Source organism: Odocoileus virginianus, chromosome 3 (genome assembly GCF_023699985.2).
Source record: "Odocoileus virginianus isolate 20LAN1187 ecotype Illinois chromosome 3, Ovbor_1.2, whole genome shotgun sequence".
Lineage (NCBI taxonomy): Eukaryota > Metazoa > Chordata > Mammalia > Artiodactyla > Cervidae > Odocoileus > Odocoileus virginianus.
In genome coordinates this window covers 58,761,738-58,782,837 of record NC_069676.1, presented here as the reverse complement: position 1 = coordinate 58,782,837, position 21,100 = coordinate 58,761,738, and the positions used below count along the sequence as shown (strand labels likewise).

At 40.5% G+C, this 21,100-nt stretch overlaps 1 protein-coding gene across 4 annotated transcripts in view; it reads left to right on the top strand.

Annotated features, from left to right (window-relative positions):
• The window catches only part of SLC36A3 (solute carrier family 36 member 3), a 61,653-nt gene that overhangs the window by 27,546 nt on the left and 13,007 nt on the right, over positions 1–21,100 (top strand). For 2 of the 4 annotated variants that reach the window (XM_070465672.1, XM_020898561.2), the window contains exons 6-10: positions 421–639; positions 2,635–2,733; positions 3,060–3,226; positions 7,916–8,085; positions 10,985–11,892. In XM_070465672.1, the coding sequence (XP_070321773.1) occupies positions 421–639; positions 2,635–2,733; positions 3,060–3,226; positions 7,916–8,085; positions 10,985–11,253 (924 nt within the window). In that variant the 3' untranslated portion in view covers positions 11,254–11,892. Of the gene's footprint in view, positions 1–420; positions 640–2,634; positions 2,734–3,059; positions 3,227–7,915; positions 8,086–10,984; positions 11,893–21,100 lie in introns of those variants that run through there. The other 2 variants (XM_020898564.2, XM_070465671.1) reach the window with 2 other exon arrangements.

Genomic DNA, 21,100 nt, shown 5'->3' with positions numbered 1-21,100 from the left:
TTCTTAGCTTTCTAACTTTTAGGACTATCTAAAGTTGAAGAAGATACTCCTGTGTAATCAACTCCTGTTCTCTGGATATATGAAAGAAAACTATTTGGTACATAAGAAGAGGTTGGGCTAGATGACAGAATGATGCTTCAGCTTTGAGATTTGATGATTCTAAGGGTTTCTGATTATCACAATCATGGGTACTACAGTTTAGGATTACCAAATGTGACAAAAGTATAGGAAACCCAATTAAGTTGAAATTTCAGATAAGCAGCAATTTGTTTTTTATTACAAGTGTATCTTTGTATAATATTTGGAACATACTTTTACTAAAAAGTTATCTGTTAATTATCTGAAATTGAAACTTAACTGGGTTTCCCTTGTTAATGTAGCAGCTATAATTATACTGCCTTTCATTGTGCTTCACATCAGATGGTGGAAGAAGTCCACGTGACCTCCAAAACCTGCGAACCCAGGAAGATCCTGGTGCTGACCCCCAGTGTGGACATTCGCTTCTACATGCTGACAATTCTGCCCTTCCTGATCCTGCTGGTGTTTATCCAGAACCTCAGGGTGCTGTCCATCTTCTCCACGCTGGCCAACATCACCACCCTGGGGAGCATGGCTCTGATCTTTCAGTATATCATGCAGGTCTGTGCCCAAAACCACGGCAGAAGGATCAAGGTCCAGGGCTTCTGAGACACTCATTATGGGCAGATGAGAGCGAGAAAGGTGACCTCCTGCTCAAGTGATGTCTGTGAACTCTTCTGCCCCACAGGTTATAAAAGCTACTCACCGTCATCATCATTGTCGTTGTCACATTAGATAGCAATGGGTCTTTCAACAAATAGTTATTGATACCTTCTATGATCCAAGCAATGTACAGGGAACAGGGGATTCATTGATAAGTAAAACTGACAAGCTGTCTGCTCTCATGGAGGCTACAATCACTTGGGGAGATAAACCTCAGTCAAGTAACCAATGAAAATTGTAATAGTGATAGGTTGATATATGGATGATAAAGGAATTTGATTTGCTTTGTGCCAATTTCTTTATGTTGATTAACTCACTAAATCTTCACAATGATGCTGTTATGGAAGTAGTGCTACTTAATCCCCAGTTCACAGACAAGGAAACTGATAAACAGTCATTTTTCCCCGAAATACAGTCATTTTGCCTCACAAAGCCCATGCTTTTCTATCAGTATAGGCCCTGAAATTCCCTATTACAGTTTCATTTCTTTGAAAGTCTCTGGGGTTGTATTGGTTTTCTGCTGCTGCTGTGACAAATGACCACAAATCTAGTAACTTAACACAGAATTATCTCAGAACTCTTGAGGTCTCACTGGGCAGGGCTGCATTTCTTTCTGGAAGCTTGTGGGGAGAATCTGTTTCTTTGCCTTTTCCAGCTTCTAGAAGCCGCCCTCAGGCCTTGGCTCATGGCCCACTTCCCTCTTCAAAGCCAGCAGTGTCAGGCCATGTCTTTCTCATGCTGCCATCTCTCTGGTTCTCTCTCCTGATTCCCTCTTCCACTTTAAAAGACCCTTGTGATTACACTAAACCCACCCAGATAATCCAGGGTAATCTCCTACTAAATTTAGCTTATTAGGTACCTTAATTCAGTCTAGAAACTTAATTCTCCCTTGCCAAGTAATGTAACATACTCAAGGTTCCAGGGATTATGATGTGGACATTATTCTGCCCACAGGAATCTTAATAAAATAATCATTCCTTCTAGATCGGTGGTAGCTGCTGTGCCAATACTTCACAGCTCTGAGAAAAGTTATGGGAAAGAGGTATTAGAGAACTGGAAAACACAAGACCTGAATTCATATCTGGGCTGTGCCACTGACTGGTAGAGTGGCCTTGGGCAATTCCTTCTCCTCCCTGGGTTCTATTTTCCATGTAAAGATGTGGTAAATCAAAATTAAACATATATAACGTATTCCTTGGGAAGGAATAAAATTCTGATCCATGCCTTGAAGACAGTATGCTTAGTGAAATAAGTCAATCCCAAAAAGAGAAATATAATATGAGTTCACTTATATGAGGTACCTAGAACAATCAAATTTATAGAGACAGAAAGTCAAATAGGCATTTCCAGGGGGGCTGGGTAATAGAGAGTTGTTATTTAATGGGTGCATAGTTTCAGCTGGGAATGATGATAATATTCTGGAGGTGGAATTGGTGATGATTGTACAACAATGTGAATGTTCTTAATGCCACTGAATTGTACACTCAAGATGTTTAAAATGGTAAATTGTATGCTATGTGTAAAAAGAAGTAACTTTTTTAAAAGTTGAGAAGGATGCATGAGACAAGTGCTCGGGCCTGGTGCACTGGGAAGACCCAGAGGGATGGGGTAGAGAGGGAGGTGGGAGGGGGGATCGGGATGGGGAATACATGTAAATCCATGGCTGATTCATGTCAATATATGACAAAAACCACTACAATATGGTAAAGTAATTAACCTCCAGCTAATAAAAATAAATGAAAAAAAAAAAGTTGAGAAGGCTGACTCAGCTGTAGATCTCTCATGGGTGCTTCTAATACTGTCCCTGTTGACATCAGGCAAGCCTAACTCTCTACCAGATTTGGGGTGACTTCTATGCCTTGGAAAAACCAATGCCTTTCTTCTTCCTTTTAGGAGATTCCAGATCCCAGGAACCTACCGTTGATGGCAAGCTGGAAGACCTTCTTACTGTTCTTCGGTACAGCCATCTTCACATTTGAAGGCGTCGGCATGGTAAGATGGGTGTGGGATTCGAGAGTCCCCAGTTCTCTCTATGGAAGCCAGTCTTTGTTCTAAATAGTAGTACTTATGAAAAATGCAGAATATGATCTCGTGGCAGAAGGGAAAGTCAGTCCCCATTTGCAGGATGCCACCTGCTCTGTACACCACACCAAGCCTTGAAGATGGGGCACTCTTGGTTATAGAAAATGTGGGAAGAGATGAAAGGGCATGTGGACCCTTCCTGACTCTGGGCCACCTGGAGAAGGATGTCTGTCCTTGAGAGGAAACCTGCTTTCTCTCCTTCTACCTTTTCTTTCTTAACCTCCTTTCACCTCCAGGTTCTACCTCTCAAAAACCAGATGAAGCATCCACAGCAGTTTTCCTTTGTTCTGTACTGGGGGATGTCCCTTGTCATCGTCCTCTACATCTGCTTGGGGACACTGGGCTACATGAAGTTTGGCTCGAACACCCAGGCCAGCATCACCCTCAACTTGCCCAATTGCTGGTACGTCCCTGCCCATCTGGGGCTGGGGGGAAGAGGTGGGAAGTCACAGAGTCTGAGCCTCAGCAGCAGAATGGGGCATCCCTGAGTCATTATCAACAACAAAATATAGACTGCTAGTATCTGTATTATAACAACAGGTGCATTTAATAATCCAGGCATTGTGTATCATCTCATTTAATTCTCTCAACAGCCCTGTGGGTTAGCATTATTATTATCAACTCCATTGAATTAGATGAGGAAGTTGATATGTGAAAAGGCTGTAAGTAACTTTCCCAGTTCATGTTGTTCATGAGAAGTTGAAACTGAATTCTGTCTGACTCTATGGTTCAAAGGCTTTCAAACAGGAATGATCTGGAAGGGCTTAGGGAACAGAAACAGCAACAACAAAAAGTATAACTCTGAAGTAATGATTGAGGGTCCTGCGTATGGACAACTACTCAGGTCCCCAATTCCAGAAATAGGCCTAGACTGCCATTGCTGTGCCCCACTTGGAACTTTGACTGAAGTTCTTACATTAATCATTCATTCACTTACTCATTCATTCATTCATCCAGGAAACATTTGGGGCACTGGCATATACCATTCATTAAGTATTAGCCATTGTCCTTTTTCTGACAGTAGTAGGTGCAGAATGACTAAGCTGTCAGTAAAACCAGTGCTTAAGAGCACAGATTCTACATCTGAGCAATGGGATTTGATCCTGGTTCTCATGTGACCTTGGACAAGCTTCCTAATCTTGCAGACCTCATTTCCATCCTCAGTAAAATAAGGATAATACTCTTGCCTATTTGTATCAGTCAGGATAGGTTATGCTCTGGTAATAAACAGAATAAGCCACTCCAGAATCTCAATGCCTGGACACACACAAATGTTTAATTGTATGCTCATGCTACATGTCCATTATGGGATAGCTAGGGCTCAGCTTTGCACCATCACCACTTCCAAGACCCAGACTGATCAGCCAGCCACTCCCTGAAACTTCGTTGGTTGCCAGGGCAAAGAGCACATTGAATCACACCCTTCACCATGAAGGCCCTAAAATTTCTCTGAGAAGTGACCTGTCTCTTCTGTTCATACTTCATCAGTCAAAGCAAGTGACCATGACTCACTCCAGAGGACACAGAAGTGAAATTCTGCCACATGTCTGGAAGACTCGGAAGTATTTGGTGAGCAGCTGAGCAGCACAAATGACTGCCACACTGTCTCTTAGGGAGTGACTGTGAGGGCAGATTGGCTTCAAATACATAAAATTCTTAGAAAAATGTCTGGTATGCAGTACCTGCTCACTGAGTATTAGCTATTATCATTGTTAAGTCTCCCCCACAGCCTTGGTCTTTTGGAAGTCAGTAGAATGTTGGGGGTTGGGGGGTGGAGGGTGTTCATTTCCCATGAAGCCACAGCTGTAAAATGAGAAAAATATCACCAATCCTACCTGTTTCACTGTGTTGTGGTAGTGACTGGATGAGATATTTAATATGGAATTTCCTTGAAATTGTGACTTATTTTATACCAGTAAGATATCAACTTAATATGCTGTTCTTATCTGGGCAGTTTGGGTTGCCACTACCTTGGGCAGGGCACTTTCCTTCTGGGATATCAGCTGGAGAAAATGGGCATCAGGTGCCATAACAACCTCACACCTTCTCTGAGCCTGGCTGGTGATGAGATTCTCCAGGAGAGCCTTAAAGAAGGAATAAGCAAAAGACCAAGAAGAAATGGGTGTGAACAAATAGTTCACAGGCAAATTAAAACAAAAATGGCAGTTTATATATTTGAAATCTGCTCTATCTCTCTCCTAATAATAGAAATGTCAGTTTTACAAAATACAATGGCACAAACCAGCATGTGTTCACACACTGTGTTTTTCCAAGGATGGAGGGTAGCACGCACTCCACTGTGCTCAGACAACAAATGGGCAATATGTCAAGAGCTATCAAAATTTTACTTTTTATTTCTTTTTATTGAGGTATAGTTGATGTACAATGTTACATAAGTTTCCAGTGTATAACATAGTCACAATTTTTATTAATAAATGTTATGTTCCATTTATAGTTATTATATAATATTGGCTATATTCCCTGTGTTGTACCATATATTCTGTAGCTCACTTATTTTTTTTTTTAAATTTTTTATTAGTTGGAGGCTAATTACTTTACATCATTACAGTAGTTTTTGTTATACATTGATATGAATTAGCCATGGATTTACATGTACTCCCCATCCCAGTCCCCCCTCCCACCTCCCTCTCCACCCGATCCCTCTGGGTCTTCCCAGTGCACCAGGCCCGAGCACTTGTCTCATGCACCCAACCTAGGCTGGTGATCTGTTTCACCCTAGATAATATACATGTTTCAATGCTGTTCTCCTGAAACATCCCACCCTCGCCTTCTCCCAGAGTCCACAAGTCTGTTCCATACATCTGAGTCTCTTTTTCTGTTTTGCATATAGGGTTATCGTTACCATCTTTCTAAAGTCCATATATATGTGTTAGTATACTGTAATGGTCTTTATCTTTCTGGCTTACTTCGCTCTGTATAATGGGCTCCAGTTTCATCCATCTCATTAGAACTGATTCAAATGAATTCTTTTTAATGGCTGAGTAGTATTCCATGGTGTATATGTACCACAGCTTCCTCATCCATTCGTCTGCTGATGGGCATCTGGGTTGCTTCCATGTCCTGGCTATTATAAACAGTGTGTAGCTCACTTATTTTATACATAGTAGTTTGTACCCATTAGTTTCCTACTTTTATCTTGCCCTTCCCTCCACCCTTTTCCTCACTGGTAACCACTAGTTGGTTCTCTATATCTGTGAATGTGCTTCTTTTTTGTTATATTCACTAGTTTGTTTTTTAGATTCCACATATAAGTGATGCTATACAGTATTTGTCTTTATCTGTCTAACTTATTTCACTTTAGCATAATACCCTCTAAGTCCATCCACACTGTTGCAAATGGCAAAATTTCATTCTTCTTTATGGCTGAGTAGCATTCCATTATGGGCTTCCCTGGTAGCTCAGCTAGTAAAGAATCCACCTGCAATGCAGGAGGCCCTGGATGGATTCCTGGGTCAGAAGATCGCCTGGAGAACAGACAGGCTTCCCACTCCAGTATTGTTGGGCTTCCCTGGTGGCTTAGATCCACCTGCGGTGCAGGAGACGTGGATTCAACACCTATTTTGGGAAGATCCACTGGAGGAGAGCATGGCAACCCACTCCAGTAATCTTGCCTGGAGAATCCCATGGACAGAGGTGCCTGACAGGCTACAGTCCATGGGGTCACAAAGAGTCAGACACAACTGAGCAGCTAAGCACAGCACAGCATTCCATTATATGCATATACCACGTCTTCTTTATTTTTTCATCTGGTGCTTCCATATCTTGGCAGTTGTAAATAATGCTGTGATAAACGTAGGGGTTTCCCTTGTGGCTCAACTGGTAAAGAATCTTCCAGCAATGCAAGAGACCTGGGTTCCATCCCTAGTTTGGGAAGGGAAAGGCTACCCACTCCAGTATTCTGGCCTGTATAGTCCATGGGGTTGCAAAGAGTTGGACACACCTGAGCAACTTTCACACAAACATAGGAGTACATGTATCTTTTTGAATCAGAGTTTTAATTTTTTTCAGTTACATATCCAGGAGTGGAATTACTGAGTCATATGGTAGTTCTGCTTTTAGTTTTTTAAGGAACTGGTATACTGCTTTCCACAGTAGCTGCACTAATTTACAACAGTGTGTGAGGGTTCCCTTTTATGAGAGCTGTCAAAATGTTAAATCACATATACTTTTACCCAGCATTTTTACATCTGGGGTTGTATGCTGTATGTGCATAGGTATTTGTACAAGCATATTCTTTGCTGCATTGTTTATTGACAGAAGACTAGGAATAAGCTAAATGTCTATTAATTGGGGAGCAGTTAAAACTTATAAAAATATATAACTGTGCTTTATAGCACAGAGAACTCAATTCAGTACTCTGCAATGACCTATATGGGAAAAGAATCTAAAACGAAAGAGGGGATATGTGTATATATATATATATACATATATACCTGATCCACTTTACTATATACCTGAAACTAAAACCATTGTAAATCAACTATACTCCAATAAAAATTTCTTTAAAATTAAACAAATTATAGTATATCCATGCAATTGGAATATCAGCAGCTATTAAATAGAAGAACCAGATCTACGTATACTGAAGGGGAACAATATCTAAGAAATATTTAATGAACAAAAACAAATCAGTGGTATGTAAAGGATGCTTCTGTATGTGTACCTACATTCTGTATAAATTTGTGTCTATGGTATTTCTGGAGGGGCTTCAAGAAAATTGTCAGAGGAGTTGCCTGTGGAGGGAGGAACTGGAGACTGGGAATCAAAGGTGGGAGGGAATGTGATCTTTGTACTGTGAACTTTACTCTATGCAGCTATACCTTTAAAAAAAAGAAGAAGGAAAAAAAAAGGCACAGATTCCTGAGCTACAAGCCTATTAAATGAGAATCTCCAAGAATGTGCACTTTTAATAAACTTCCCAAGTGGCTCTAATGGCAAGTCAGGCTGAGTCAGTGGAAGTTAGGTAGTGATATAACTTAACAAGTCCCAGCTTCCAAGCAGTGAGCAAACCCTGCATGGCCCTGCCCTGGAGCCACATCTAATTTCATGTGGTGTCCCTCTCTCTCTACAGGTTGTACCAGTCAGTCAAGCTGATGTACTCCATCGGCATCTTCTTCACCTATGCCCTCCAGTTCCACGTCCCAGCTGAGATCATCATCCCCTTCGTGATCTCCCAGGTGTCAGAGAGCTGGGTGCTGTTTGCAGACCTGTCTGTCCGCACAGCCTTGGTCTGTCTGACCTGTGAGTAGGACGAAAGGGCTCTCTGCCCAAAGCTGTGGCTTGAAGCCACACTGACCGCTACCCCACTATTGCTGGCTCGGCCACCAGCCAAGCAACATATTTTACCTCCCTGAGCCTCAAGTTTCCAGCTGAAAAATAGATTAACAGAACTGTCACAGAGTAAATGTTACAGTAATCTCTACTATCTACACATAGAATACATTAGCTAGTTTGTGGGAGAAAGAAGTGTCATTTATTCATTCCTATATGCCTCCTATATGTCAGGTACAACACTGAGATTATGTAATACTCAGGACAGCCTAACTATGTAATATTACCAGCTGAAAGAACTGTGACCCAGGAAATGAAGTACCATGCTCACATCATATAGCTGCTAAGTGACAGAGTTGAGATTTGGATGCAGGTTGTGTGGCACCAAAATCTGTGTGTTTCCACTGTGCCATATTCCTTCCTATCAAAAATTAATGTGAGGTCCTCTGAAGGTGGTGTTTAACTATAGGAAGAACCTCAAAGGGCTGATTTGTTAAATTCTTGGAAGTCATTTTCTCCTCCCTTCCCCCATCCCTCCCTTTCTTCCTTCTATTCATTCATTCATTTCCTCATTCATTTTATATCAGGTGCCATTGTAGAAGTTTGGGAAACATTGTGAATAGGGCTGGGAAATGCTTTCTCTAAGAAAATTTAAAATGGTGGCCTGTGAGGAATGAAGGAAAGAATTAGGGAGGTTTTGCCTGGAGAAACAAAAGTTTGGGTAAATTCTGTATCTGTATCAACTGTAGGATTATTGTGCAAGAGAGAGAGTAAATTTCATCTTAAAGTGTCCAGGACTGTGTGTTTACAGTTGAGGGAATCCTGTCTCAGTTCATGGTCAGAAGAAAGTAAGGCTTGGAGCAGACCAACAGAATAGTACACTGCCAGATGCGATGCTCCCTGTAACTGGAGTTCTAGAAGCAGAAACAGCACAGCTGCTTGGCTTAAAGGTGTTCCACAAGATTCCCAATCTGTACCAAGACATCAGGAACCTGTAAGTGTATTGTGTTGAGGTCATTCCCAGGAGGAAAGGTGTCTACTGAAGAGGAGCACTGAGTAGTTCAGGCCACTTGGTATCAGGGACCGAACATCACTGGAGACAGCTGACTTTCAGTGACATGTGCTGCTTCTGTTCCGCACTGAAAGACCTCTTCTTCCTCGCTTACTCATCTGCCAGTTCAGTTATCCTTCACTCATTCAGCAATCATAATTACCTACTATGTGCCTGACATTGTCCTAGGTGCTAGGGATACAATAATGAATCATGGAAAAGACATGGTTCCTGCTTAGAATATGAGTGGGAAATATATGCAGGGAAATAATTATAGCACATTGTGGTGAACGTGAAGATGGCACACAGTGATGTACCAGATGATAGTTAAGACTGTAAGAGGAGGCTGATCTAAGAGCACCTGAGAAGGTCCTATAACTTAGCCTGAACCACTGGCGTAATATTAAGACCTAAAGATAATTAAGAGTCAGGGAGGAGTAGAGAATGTACCACATATAGGGAGCAGGGTATGCAAAGATTGGAGGCCAGTGCTTACATATGGCTTCTTTAGAGAACTGAAAGCATAGGGGAGGATAAGACACAAAGCAGATCCAAGTCTTAAGGGACCTTGTGCTAAGGTGATCAGGCAGTGGGGAGCCATGGAAGGGCCCTGAGCAATGGGTTAGCATGACCAGATCTGACCCTTCTGGAGCACTCCTTCACTCCACATTGCATAATAGCTTTCTGTGAGCATGTCTTCTCTCTGCGCTATCTGCATGAGCTCTTCTAAAGAACAGACACTGACTTTTCTCTGTTCCTCCTTCAGTAAGTAATTTATTAAATGTCTAATGAAGTGGCGCTGTGGATGAGGATCATCCCATCAGAGAGGTGATGGATTCTCAACTGTAAGAGTCTATGAGTCTGTCTCATTCTTTGGTTAGATGTGCTATAGCAGCTTCAAAAAGAGGTGTTGTTTTCTTCAAGAGCCAGTAAGCTAGTCTGAGTGCTTTCCATAAGAGGTTTTTCTTAATTTATTCATAGGAAAATCATATGGCTGTGTAAAGTTAAATTGCATAAATTATTAATATATATATTTGTTCATTCAAATATTATCAAAATTGGACACCCCCCCGAAAATCCATGATACATGTTCATTGTATTTATAAAATACAGAAATCTAAGAGTGTTAATGGGAAGAAAAAAGAAAGTGAGTGAGCCACCTAATGCTGTCTGCATGTTCTATGTCTTCCTTTATTATCAGGTTCCTTCTAAGAGTAGGAAAACCAGTGGTTGAGATCCTGACAGCAGCATAGCCATCTCTTATTGCTTATCCATCCTTGCATCTAGACAGTGACTGTATTGTGTCAATCAGTACAACTTGACTGTAGATGCGGTGTCTGAGTATGGGTCAAGCATTTATCAAACACTTACAGTGTGCCAAGTTCTTTCACATACATTAGCGGCAGCCTAGTAGGGTAGAAAGGGCCTTATGTTGGGCATATCATTGGATTCTCATCTCAGCTGTATGTGACCTTGGACATGACCCATTCCCTCTAGAGTTCTAGACTTCCCCAACTCTGCAATGAGAAGATCATTACAGATGGGTGATAGAGAATCCTTATCAATAAATATTATACGTGGAAAAACTCAATAGATAAAGCATGAAAGGAGAACATGTATATTGGTGTTAAAACAGATGTGGAAGTCCAGAGCCACAGTGCTTGATCTGCTGCTCAAGTTCACAATGAGTTCCTTTCCCACCTCTCCAGACAGTGTCTCAGGTGTCTGGGAATTGTAAGGCTCCAAACAAATGGTTTGTTTCTGGGCTCCCTTCCTGAAGGAACATTCCATGATTCTAAACCTCTTCTACCCCCTCAGGTGTCTCAGCCATCCTCATCCCCCGCCTGGACCTGGTCATCTCCCTGGTGGGCTCCGTGAGCAGCAGTGCCCTGGCTCTCATCATCCCTCCCTTCCTGGAGCTCATCACCTTTTACCCTGAAGACATGAACTGTACCACCATTGTGAAGGACATCATGATCAGCATCCTGGGCCTTTTGGGGTGTGTATTTGGAACATACCAAGCCCTCTATGAATTGACCCAACCCATCAACCATTCCATAGCCAACTCCACAGGTGTCTATGCATAATTATCTATTTTTATTCTGATAGTTCTCCCATATTCCCATTCCCAGTTTGACTTCTGTTGTGGATGTTATATACATTCATCAAACCCCAGCATCTCTATATTAATTAGTGGCTTCTTTATCTTTACAAGAGAAATGTAGATGATACAAGTCAGTACTGGTACCTTTCAGGCTATGTCTTTTCTGGTTTTTGGATTTCTCTGGAGGCCTTTTGTACCTGTGAACCAAAACCACATTCAACCACTCGTGTTATCTGCTTCATTTAATGGGAAAAAGGATGCCATTTGCCCACATCCTTGAAATAGACCAAGCATAAATATAAATGCGAAAGCAGTTATTCTCTCTATCCTGCCCTTGAAGTATCAGGTTTAGAAAAGTATGTTGGGTGAAGACGAGTTTCTATGGTTTCTAGATATGGTTCTAAGTGAAGAGTCACAGAACAAAAATAGAACTTAGTAGTAATTTTGTCTAGCCATTGGCTCTGCCACTGACTTCCTGTGGGATCTTGAGCAAGTTTCTCCCCCTCTCCATCTCATTTTCACATTCTTTGAAATGAAGGATTAGACTGATTGGCTATTAAGGGCTCTTCCAACTCTGACATTCTAAAAGAAAAAAAAAAAAATAAATGGACTTATCCTTTAACCACATGTGTGAAAATTGAAGGGCTTTCCAACAGCAAGTTACCCTGTTGCCCTGGAGATATGGGATCCCAAAAGTAAATTAAAGGGATAAAAACATTTCTTAGCAATCTTTCATTACAAATGACTTTCCTACTTAGAAGGATATCAGCTCTCTCTTTCTTTTCATCTTCCTCTCTCTCTCTGCCCCCTCTCCCTCCCCAACCCATCCTACCTTCTCACATACCTTAAGACCACTTAGAGCTGATTTAGGCTAAAGAGACTGAGCAGTTTGTGTGACAGAAAGGATTTCATCATGTACAAGGACTACTGACCTTTTAAAAATAATACTTACTTTTGGTAAGGGGTTGGAAAAACAGACAATCTTATATTCTGAAGATGGCAGAACACATTTTTATGACTTCTGGAGGGAAGTTTTACAATATATGTCTTAAAATGCATAGCCCTCTGACCCACTAATTTCACTTCCAGGGGTTTATCTTAAGAATCTTTTATGTTTTCAAAAATGTATGCATTTTTTAAAAATTATTTTAATTTTAATTTTATTATTTTATTTTTAACAGCACCGAGTCTTTGTTGGTTGTTGTACACAGGCTTTCTCTAGTTGTGGTGTGCAGGCCTCTCATTGTAGTGGCTTCTCTCATTGCAGAGCACAGGCTCTAAAGGCACATGGGCTTCTGTAGTTGTGGCATGCAGACTCAGCAGTTGCAGCTCACGCTTTCCAGAGTGCAGGCTCAGTATTTGTGGCACATGGCTTTAGTTGCCCCATGGCATGTGGAATCTTCCTGGACCAGGGATTGAACCCATATCCCCTGCATTAGCAGGCTTACTCTTAACCACTGGACCACCAGAGAAGTCCCTGAATGCATTGTTTATAACAGTAAAGAGTTGGAAACAAATATCCAACATTAGGTTAAACTATGATTCATCCAAAATAAAATGCTGTGATGCCCCCCAAACGCTGCAAAATACAACATTAAAATGCCTATGATATACTTGTGATTTATCAGTTTTTAAAATCTGGTTTAAAACACTATGTGAACCAAAGCTAGGCAAAGACATTGCAAGAAAATAAAGCTACAGAACAAAATTCTTCATGAACATAGATGTAAAAATGCTAAATTTTTAGCAAATCAAATTCAGCAATATATTAAAAGAATAGTACATCATGACCAAGTGGGGTTTATCCCAGGAATAGAGGGTTGGTTTATTATTTGAAAATTTGTGACTGGGAACAATTAGAAACTGCACTTACAAAAGCACCAAAAACATGCAATAGTCTGGGTTAATTCTGATGAAAGATGCGAAACATATGTACACCAAGATCTATAAAATACTGCTAAAGGAAATTAAGCCCATTCAGTCCCATTACTTCATGGCAAATAGATGGGGAAAAAGTGGAAACAGTGACGGATTTTATTTTCTTGGGCTCCAAAATCATTGCGGATGGTGACTGCAGCCACAAAACTAAAAGACACTTGCTCCTTGGAAGAAAAGCTATGACAAACCTAGACAGCATATTCAAAAGCAGAGACATCACTTTGCCGACAAAGATCCATATAGTCAAAGCTATGGTTTTTCTAGTAGTCATGTGCGGATGTGAGAGTTGGGACCATAAAGAAGGCTGAGTGCTGAAGAATTGATGCTTTCAAACTGGTGCTGGAGAAGACTCTTAAAGGGTCCCTTGGACAGGAAGGACATCAAACCGGTCTATCCTAAAGGAAATCAGTCCTGAATATTCGTTGGAAGGACTGATGCTGAAACTGAAGCTCCAGTGCTTCGGCCACCTGATGAGAAGAGCTGACTCTTTGCAAAAGACCCTGATGCTGGGAGAGATTGAGGGCAAGAGAAGAGGGCGACAGAGGATGAGATAGTTGAATGGCATCATTGACTCAATGGAGATGAGTTTGAGCAAACTCAGGGAGATGATGAAGGACAGGGGGTCTTGGCGTGCTCCATGGGGTCTCAAAGAGTTGGACATGACTTAGTGACTTAACAGCAAAAAAAATGGGGAGATATACCTCATTCATAGCTCATAAGACACACTATAGTTAAGCTGTCAATTGTCATCAAATTCAGCAAGGTATTTTAATTTTTTATAACTTAGCCAACTGATTTTTAAATTCACATGGAAAGGCAAAGAAATTTAGAATTGCCAAAATATTTCTTGAAAAAGAGCAAGGTTGAAGAGCTAACACTGTTTGATTTTAAAAATTATAGCAGAGCTACTGTAATCCAAACTGCATGGTGTTGGGACTTCCCTGGTGATCCAGTGGTTATGACTCTGTGCTTCCAATGCAGGGGGCATACGTTCAATTCCTGGTCAAGGAACTAAGATCCCACATGCCATGCAGTGTGCCCAAAAACAAACCAAAAAACAACTGCATGGTGTTGGCACCAAAATTGACAAATAGTTCAGTGGAAAGAATAGAGAGTCCAGAAATAACTCTACACATATGTGGGCAACTTATTTTTGACAAAGGTTCAGAAGAAAAGGCAAGGTAGTAGAAAAAGGATCACCTTTTCAAGGAAGTTGTGTGCAAGAATTGGAAATCTTTGTGATCCCCTCCACCAAAACAAACAAACAAACAAACAAACTTGAATCCATACTTTACATCACATAGAAAAAAATCAACTTAAAATGTATCTTAGATCTAAACGTAAATGTAAAACTTAAAAATTCTTAGAAGAAAATACAGGAGAGAAAAATGTTATGACCCTTGGGCTAAGATCTTTCTTAGATATAATACCAAAAGCACAACCCATAAAAGAAGAAATTACTAAAGTGAACTCCATCAAAATTGAAATCTTTATTCTTCAAAAGGTGCTGTTAAGAGTATAGGAGGAAAAGTCACCATCTGGGTGAAGATATTTGAGAAGCTTGTGTTTAATGAGATACTTACATTCAGAGTACATAAAGAACTCTTAAAGCTGAACAATTAGGAAACAACTTTTTTTAATGGGCAAAGAATATGAATGCATTCTTCACCAAAAAAAATATACACGGATAGTGAATAAGCATTGAAGAGATGTCCCAACATCATTAATATTTAGGGATATTAAAATTAAAACCATACATGGTACTACTGTATACCCATTAGAATGACTAAAACTTTTAAGACTGAGCATACTCATCAAGGATGTAGAGGAACTGGAACTCCCATATACTGTGGACAGACATGGTACAACCACTTTGGCAAACAGTTTGGTAGTTTCTTAAAAAAGTTCGACACACCTACCATATAATCCAACTATTCTATCTCAAGATATTTACCTGAAAGGAAAGGGATTTTCTACCTATAAAAAGACTTGTAAAAGGAACTTCCTAGCAGTCTAGTGGTTAGGACTCCATGCTTTCACTGCCAGAGGCACAGGTTCAACCCCTGGTTGAGGAGTAGGATCCTGCAAGCTGTACAGCACAGGCAAAAAAAGACAAGACTTGTAGCCACATGTTTATGGTAACTGTATTTATAGTAGCAAAAGGGAAACAACCCAAATGTCCATCAACAAGTGAATGGATAAGCTGTGGTGTATCCAAGCCCTGGAGTACAATTCAGTGATAAATAGGAACAAACTGTCAATCCACACAATAATGTGGATGAATCTTTATTTTTGGCTGTGCTGGGTCTTCATTACTTCGCAGGCTTTCTCTAGTTGTGGTGAGCAGGGGCTGCTCTTTTGTGTGAGGCACTTGGGCTTATTTTGGTGACTTGTGTAGCACAGGCTCTGGAGTGCACGGGCTTCAGTAGTTGTGGAGCACAGGCTTAGCTGGTCCACAGTATGTGAGATCTTACGGGACCAGGGATCGAATTTGTATTCCCTGCATTGGCTGCTGGCAAATTGTATCATTCTATTCATTAAAAAAAAAAAAAAGCAACCTAACCTGTAGGGACAGAAAGAAAATCAGGTTCCTTGAAGGTAAGAGAGGTGAGCATGGGCATAAGGAAACTTTCAGAAGTGATGGATAATATGTTCATTATTTTGACTGTGAGGATGGTTTCCCAGGTGTGTATATATGTCAAATTTTATTCAGTTGTACAATAAATGAGTTTTATTATATATCTGTTAAAACTAGAATGTGAAACCTGATGCCATTTTGGTTCTTTTTTAAAAAGCATGTATGCATATAGTCAAATAGTTTTGAAGGATATGTGCAAAATAATTCATTCCCATTTTTCTGAAGATGTTATAGAAAAACCTGAACAAACTTTGTGGCCAACCCTATAAAATGTTACAGGAATTTTCTCCAAGTGGGTTCAATTATGAGTGAAATTTTATAGGTTTTTGTTGGTGGTGGTTTTGTTTTTGGGTGAGTTTTCGGGGTGTATATTTATTTATTTTTGGCTGCTCTGGGTCTTCATTGCTGCATGCATGGGCTTTCTCTAGTTGTGGCAAGCGGGAGCCACTCTCTAGTTGTTGTGTGCAGGCTTCTCATCTATGGTGGCTTCCCTTGTTGCAGAGCACTGGCCCATGGGCTTCAGAAGTTGTGGCACATGGGTTTAGTTGCCCTGTGGCACATGGGATCTCAGTTCCTGGACCCGGGATCGAACCTATGTTCCCTGCATTGCAAGTTGGATTCTTAAACCACTAGGCCACCAGGGGAGTCCTATGTTGTTTCTTTTTCTTACCTGTGTTGTTACATTTTTAACAATAATGTGTTGACTTTATAACTAAAGAAACTTCTTGTGAGGAAAACGTTTAATGATCTGTTTCACTCTAATGGAAGCACCACTTCTTAAAAACATTTTATAGCGAACTATATTATTGTACGGAAAGTATGCAAAGCATAAATCTACAGAATAATGAGTATTTCTAGGTAACATCACTTTTCAGCCTTGCCTTCCATTTGATGATTGGGTCCATGGCCTAAATAACAGGAATCCCAGCTGGAGATGGCAGAGTTCTTACCCTGCTATGCGCCTTCATTCATTTAGCAATGGTCAGATGTCAAGAACAACCTCTTGGAGATGTGAAGTAGCTATGGCATCATGAAGGAAGAGGAGGTAGGGAGGACCATCCTATCAAGATGTAAGAAAGCTATTAATATATGCCAATAATAAAATCTTTGCTCTTTGGGGACCCAGACCATGAGCCTAGAGCAGGTAAGGCTTTATGGCATATATAGAAGCCTTACTATAGAATATAGAACAATAAAATGCAAATATGACAGTGGTTTATAACTTTTGGAGGGGTCATACACATTGTTGAAGCTAATGAAGGCCATGGATCCCCCTTCCATACAACTCACCTATATACATAGTAAATTTTGCATGCAACTTTACGAGCAATTGCAAACCCCATGAAACTAATAGACTCTGGGTTGCAAAAGAACCTTTGGAAAAATGAATGCAAGAATTTCTGCTCCTTGTAGCACTGAACAGTCTGCAGATGGTGGGTAGCCAACCCTGGCAGTAAGGTTTGAGTGCAGAATAGAATGATATGCAAACTCAGATTAGGGAAGTAAGTTACCAGATAACGAGACTCAGGCCACCATATGACTGGTACAGAGCAGTTTCTGGTTGCAGCCAGCACTCTGAGATCACTGTTAGGACCCAAATTGGCCTTTCCAATTTCAGCAATGTGTAGTGAATTTTCTGCTGCCATGTGCTTCCTTGGCAAAAACTGGGACCTGGTCGTTGGAACAGAGATATTTGGGAGGATACAGAGGCTATAGGAGGATTTCTGATCCCCAGAACCTTCAGAATCATTTTCCACTGCATTTCTTGTCTCCAAGAACGTGATTCATCTTAACATGACTGAGATGGACTATGGTTGGGGCTTTGAGGGGAATGTTACACAGAACCATTTTAAGGAAAAGCTGAATTTGGATCTTCAACAAGCCCATTGACAGAAAGAAAGACTAATGAGAGGGTTGAGATGGCTATAGAACACAGATTGAGATTGCTAAGCAAGATGAGTCCTGCATGGGGGTGGCAGTGGAAGCTGTCCATCAGAAACTGAAGCATCAAGAGTTGGCTCCCAAGTCAACACAAGTGACATGAGTGATTTATAAGCCACTGTGACCCCAGGAATGAAACTGACAGGCAACACTCTAAGGAGTCACAAGATTTGTTATTAGCAGACAGCATCCAGACACAGTGCCTAACTCAAACTCACATAGGATCCCCTCAAGCAATTCCCTGGTCTAAGATTAAAGGTTAAAAAAAAAGCCTGGGCAGTGGGGAGAGCAGAACCTCTGACATGCTTACACCTCTTGGAAGTGAAATTACAGTGCTATGACCCTCTTAAGGAAAAATATTTAAGTGGACCATAACTTTAAAAGTTGGACTTGCTGGTCAGGGAGACTCAAACGTGAACCACAGGCCCTGTGATCTGCTCTTCCCCTACCTCTCTCGCTTCTTCTGGCACCTTTTCCCTCCAGCTGCACCCACCTCTGTCCAGTCTCCAGAAAGCAGCTTCACCTTGCTGCAGGGCCTATACATATACTGTTTCCTCCACTTAGAACTCTTTCCTCCTGTCTGTCTCTACCTGCTTAACTTCTACTCATTTGTCAGATCTGTTATCACTTCCTCAGGAAAATCCTCCCTGACTTCACCCACTGACCCAGACTCTGCAAGCCCTGATAAGCTTCTATCTTGTAACACTTCTCAGTTGTCATGGAGAAACTTCTGCAATATATTTTTACAACTTTTTATCTTATTGTTGTTACTGTTGTTCAGTCACTAAGTTGTGTGTCTTTGTGACCCCATAAACTGCAGCACTCTAGGCTTCCCTGTCCTTCACTATCTCCCAGAGTTTGCTCAAACTCATGTCCACTGAGTCGATGATGCCATCGCACCACCTCATCCTCCATCACCCTCTTCTCTTGCCCTCAATCTTTCCCAGCATCAGGGTCTTTTCCAATTAGTCGGCTCTTCGCATCAGGTGTCTGAAGTATTGGAGCTTCAGCTTCAGCATCAGTCCTTCCAATGAATATTCAGGGTAGATTTCTTTTAGGATTGACTGGTTTGATCTCCTTCCTGTTCAAGGACTCTCAAAAGTCTTCTCTAACACCACAGTTTGAAAGCATCAGTTCTTCGGCACTCAGCCTTCTTTATGATCCAACTCTCACATTCATACATGACTACTGGAAAAACCATAGCTTTGACTATATGGACCTTTGTCAGCAAAGTGGTGTCTCTGATTTTCAATATGCTGTCTAGGTTTGTCATAGCTTTTTTATTTTGAAAGAACTTTAAATCACCTAACTTTCACTAATGTTAACATCTTACCCAAACATAGCACAATTATTAAACCTAAATAGTTAACCCTGGTGAAATCCTATTTCTGATTCTTTTTTTAATCCAGCATCTAATCCGAGATCTCACAGTTCCTATTCTCTTCTGATCTGTGACTGCTCCTTAGTCTTTCCTTACTGTTCATGGCCCTGACATTTTTGAAGAGGACTCGTCAGTTCTTTTGTAGTGTTTCTCAATTTAGGTTTGTGTGATCTTTCTTGTGATAAAGTTGAGATTACACATTTTGGGCAATACCAGAGAAGTGTCACTGTCCTTTATCAGTGCACCAGATTGGGAGGTGCATGACATCACTACTTGCTGGTGATGTTAACTTGGATCACTTGTAAGTGTTGTCTGCCAGGTTTCTCCACCATTACATTTCCCACTTTGTAATTGTATCCTGTGAGGAGATATCGTGAGACTGTGCAAAATCCTGTGTCTCATTATATGTTTATCCAATAATTTTAGCATCCATAGATGTTCCTTATCTGCAGCAATTCTGACAGTGGCATTTACCTAATGATTTTTTCCTATTAATACCATCCCTTCTACATTTAGTTGGGATTCTGTTGTATACAGACTCATGGATGTTTGTTTTCATTCAAAGGATTATAACCTATTACTGTCATTATTTATTTTCTTGCTCAAGTTGCCCAAGACTTGGCCACTGAGAGCTCTCTCCAGTTGGTTCCTGTGTCCTTTCAGTATGCCCCATGCTCTCATTATCCATATTTATTTTCTCAGTCCTAATATACACAGGAAATACTTTTAGAATTGCTAATGCTATTCCTGTGAAAAACAAACTATAGTATACACAGTATTTGTATGCAGTTCCTTTTTTCTGTTGCTTTACAGTACCCCATCAAAATACTATAACTTAGTTTTCCCATCCACTTCAGTGTTGTATAATTCATTTGAAATATATTTTGTTACTGTTTATATTACATGTTGAATTTCCCTTATCTCCTGCTTTTTCTATGATTTTGGACTCAGAAACATTATTATGGTTCTAAGAGTCAGATATACAACAAGATATACTCAAAAGCATCGCATCCTCTTCATCCTTTATACCCTGTTATCATTTCCCTCTTCTTTCCACTCTCTGTAAATAACCAGTTCATTAGTTTCCAGCTCATTTTTCCTCATGTACATATGAGCAGACACATGTATATTTTTCTTACATGAATAGTGTGCGTGTGTTTAGTCACTCAGTCGTGTCCAACTCTTTGCAACCCTTGGACTGTAGCCCATCAAGCTCCTCTGTTCATGGGATTCTCCAGGCAAGAATACTGGAGTGGGTTACCATTCCCTTCTCCAGGGGGTTTTCCTGACGCAGCGATTGAGCCTGGTTTTCCTGCATTGCAGGTGGGTTCTTTACCTTCTGAGCCACCAGGGAAGCCTACATGAACAGTAACACTGACAAATTCCCCTCATGAAGGACTGAACCAGTCTGTATTCCTACCAGTTATGTTTGAGGGGACCTTTTTCCACACAGCCCTGCCTAATGGTTTGTGGTAGTGTGTTCTGACCAACCCAAGAAATTGACAAATGTTATGTTAATATTGTTTCAATTTACATTTTTCTGATTTTGAAGTGAGTTTATATATCTTATTATGTTTAAGGGTCACTTTTATATCTTTATGTGAGAGTTTATCTGTTCATTTATTTTCACAATTTTTCTATCAGGTTTTTGATCCCTTGATACTTCATTCTTTATAATAGAAATATTATTAACCTTTTGTCTATGTTATGTGCTATAAATATTTTCTTCCAGTCTTTTGACTGTGTCTCTTGCCAAGCACATTATTTCTTATGCAGTCAACTTTATCAATGTTTATTTTCTCTGGACATTTCACCCATGTTTCTTTTTAGTATTTGTATGGTTTCATTTTTAATACTTAGACCCTGGACTCATTTGAGGTTTATTCTTTCCTATGGCATTAAGTATGGATCCAACTTCAACTTTTTTCCAAA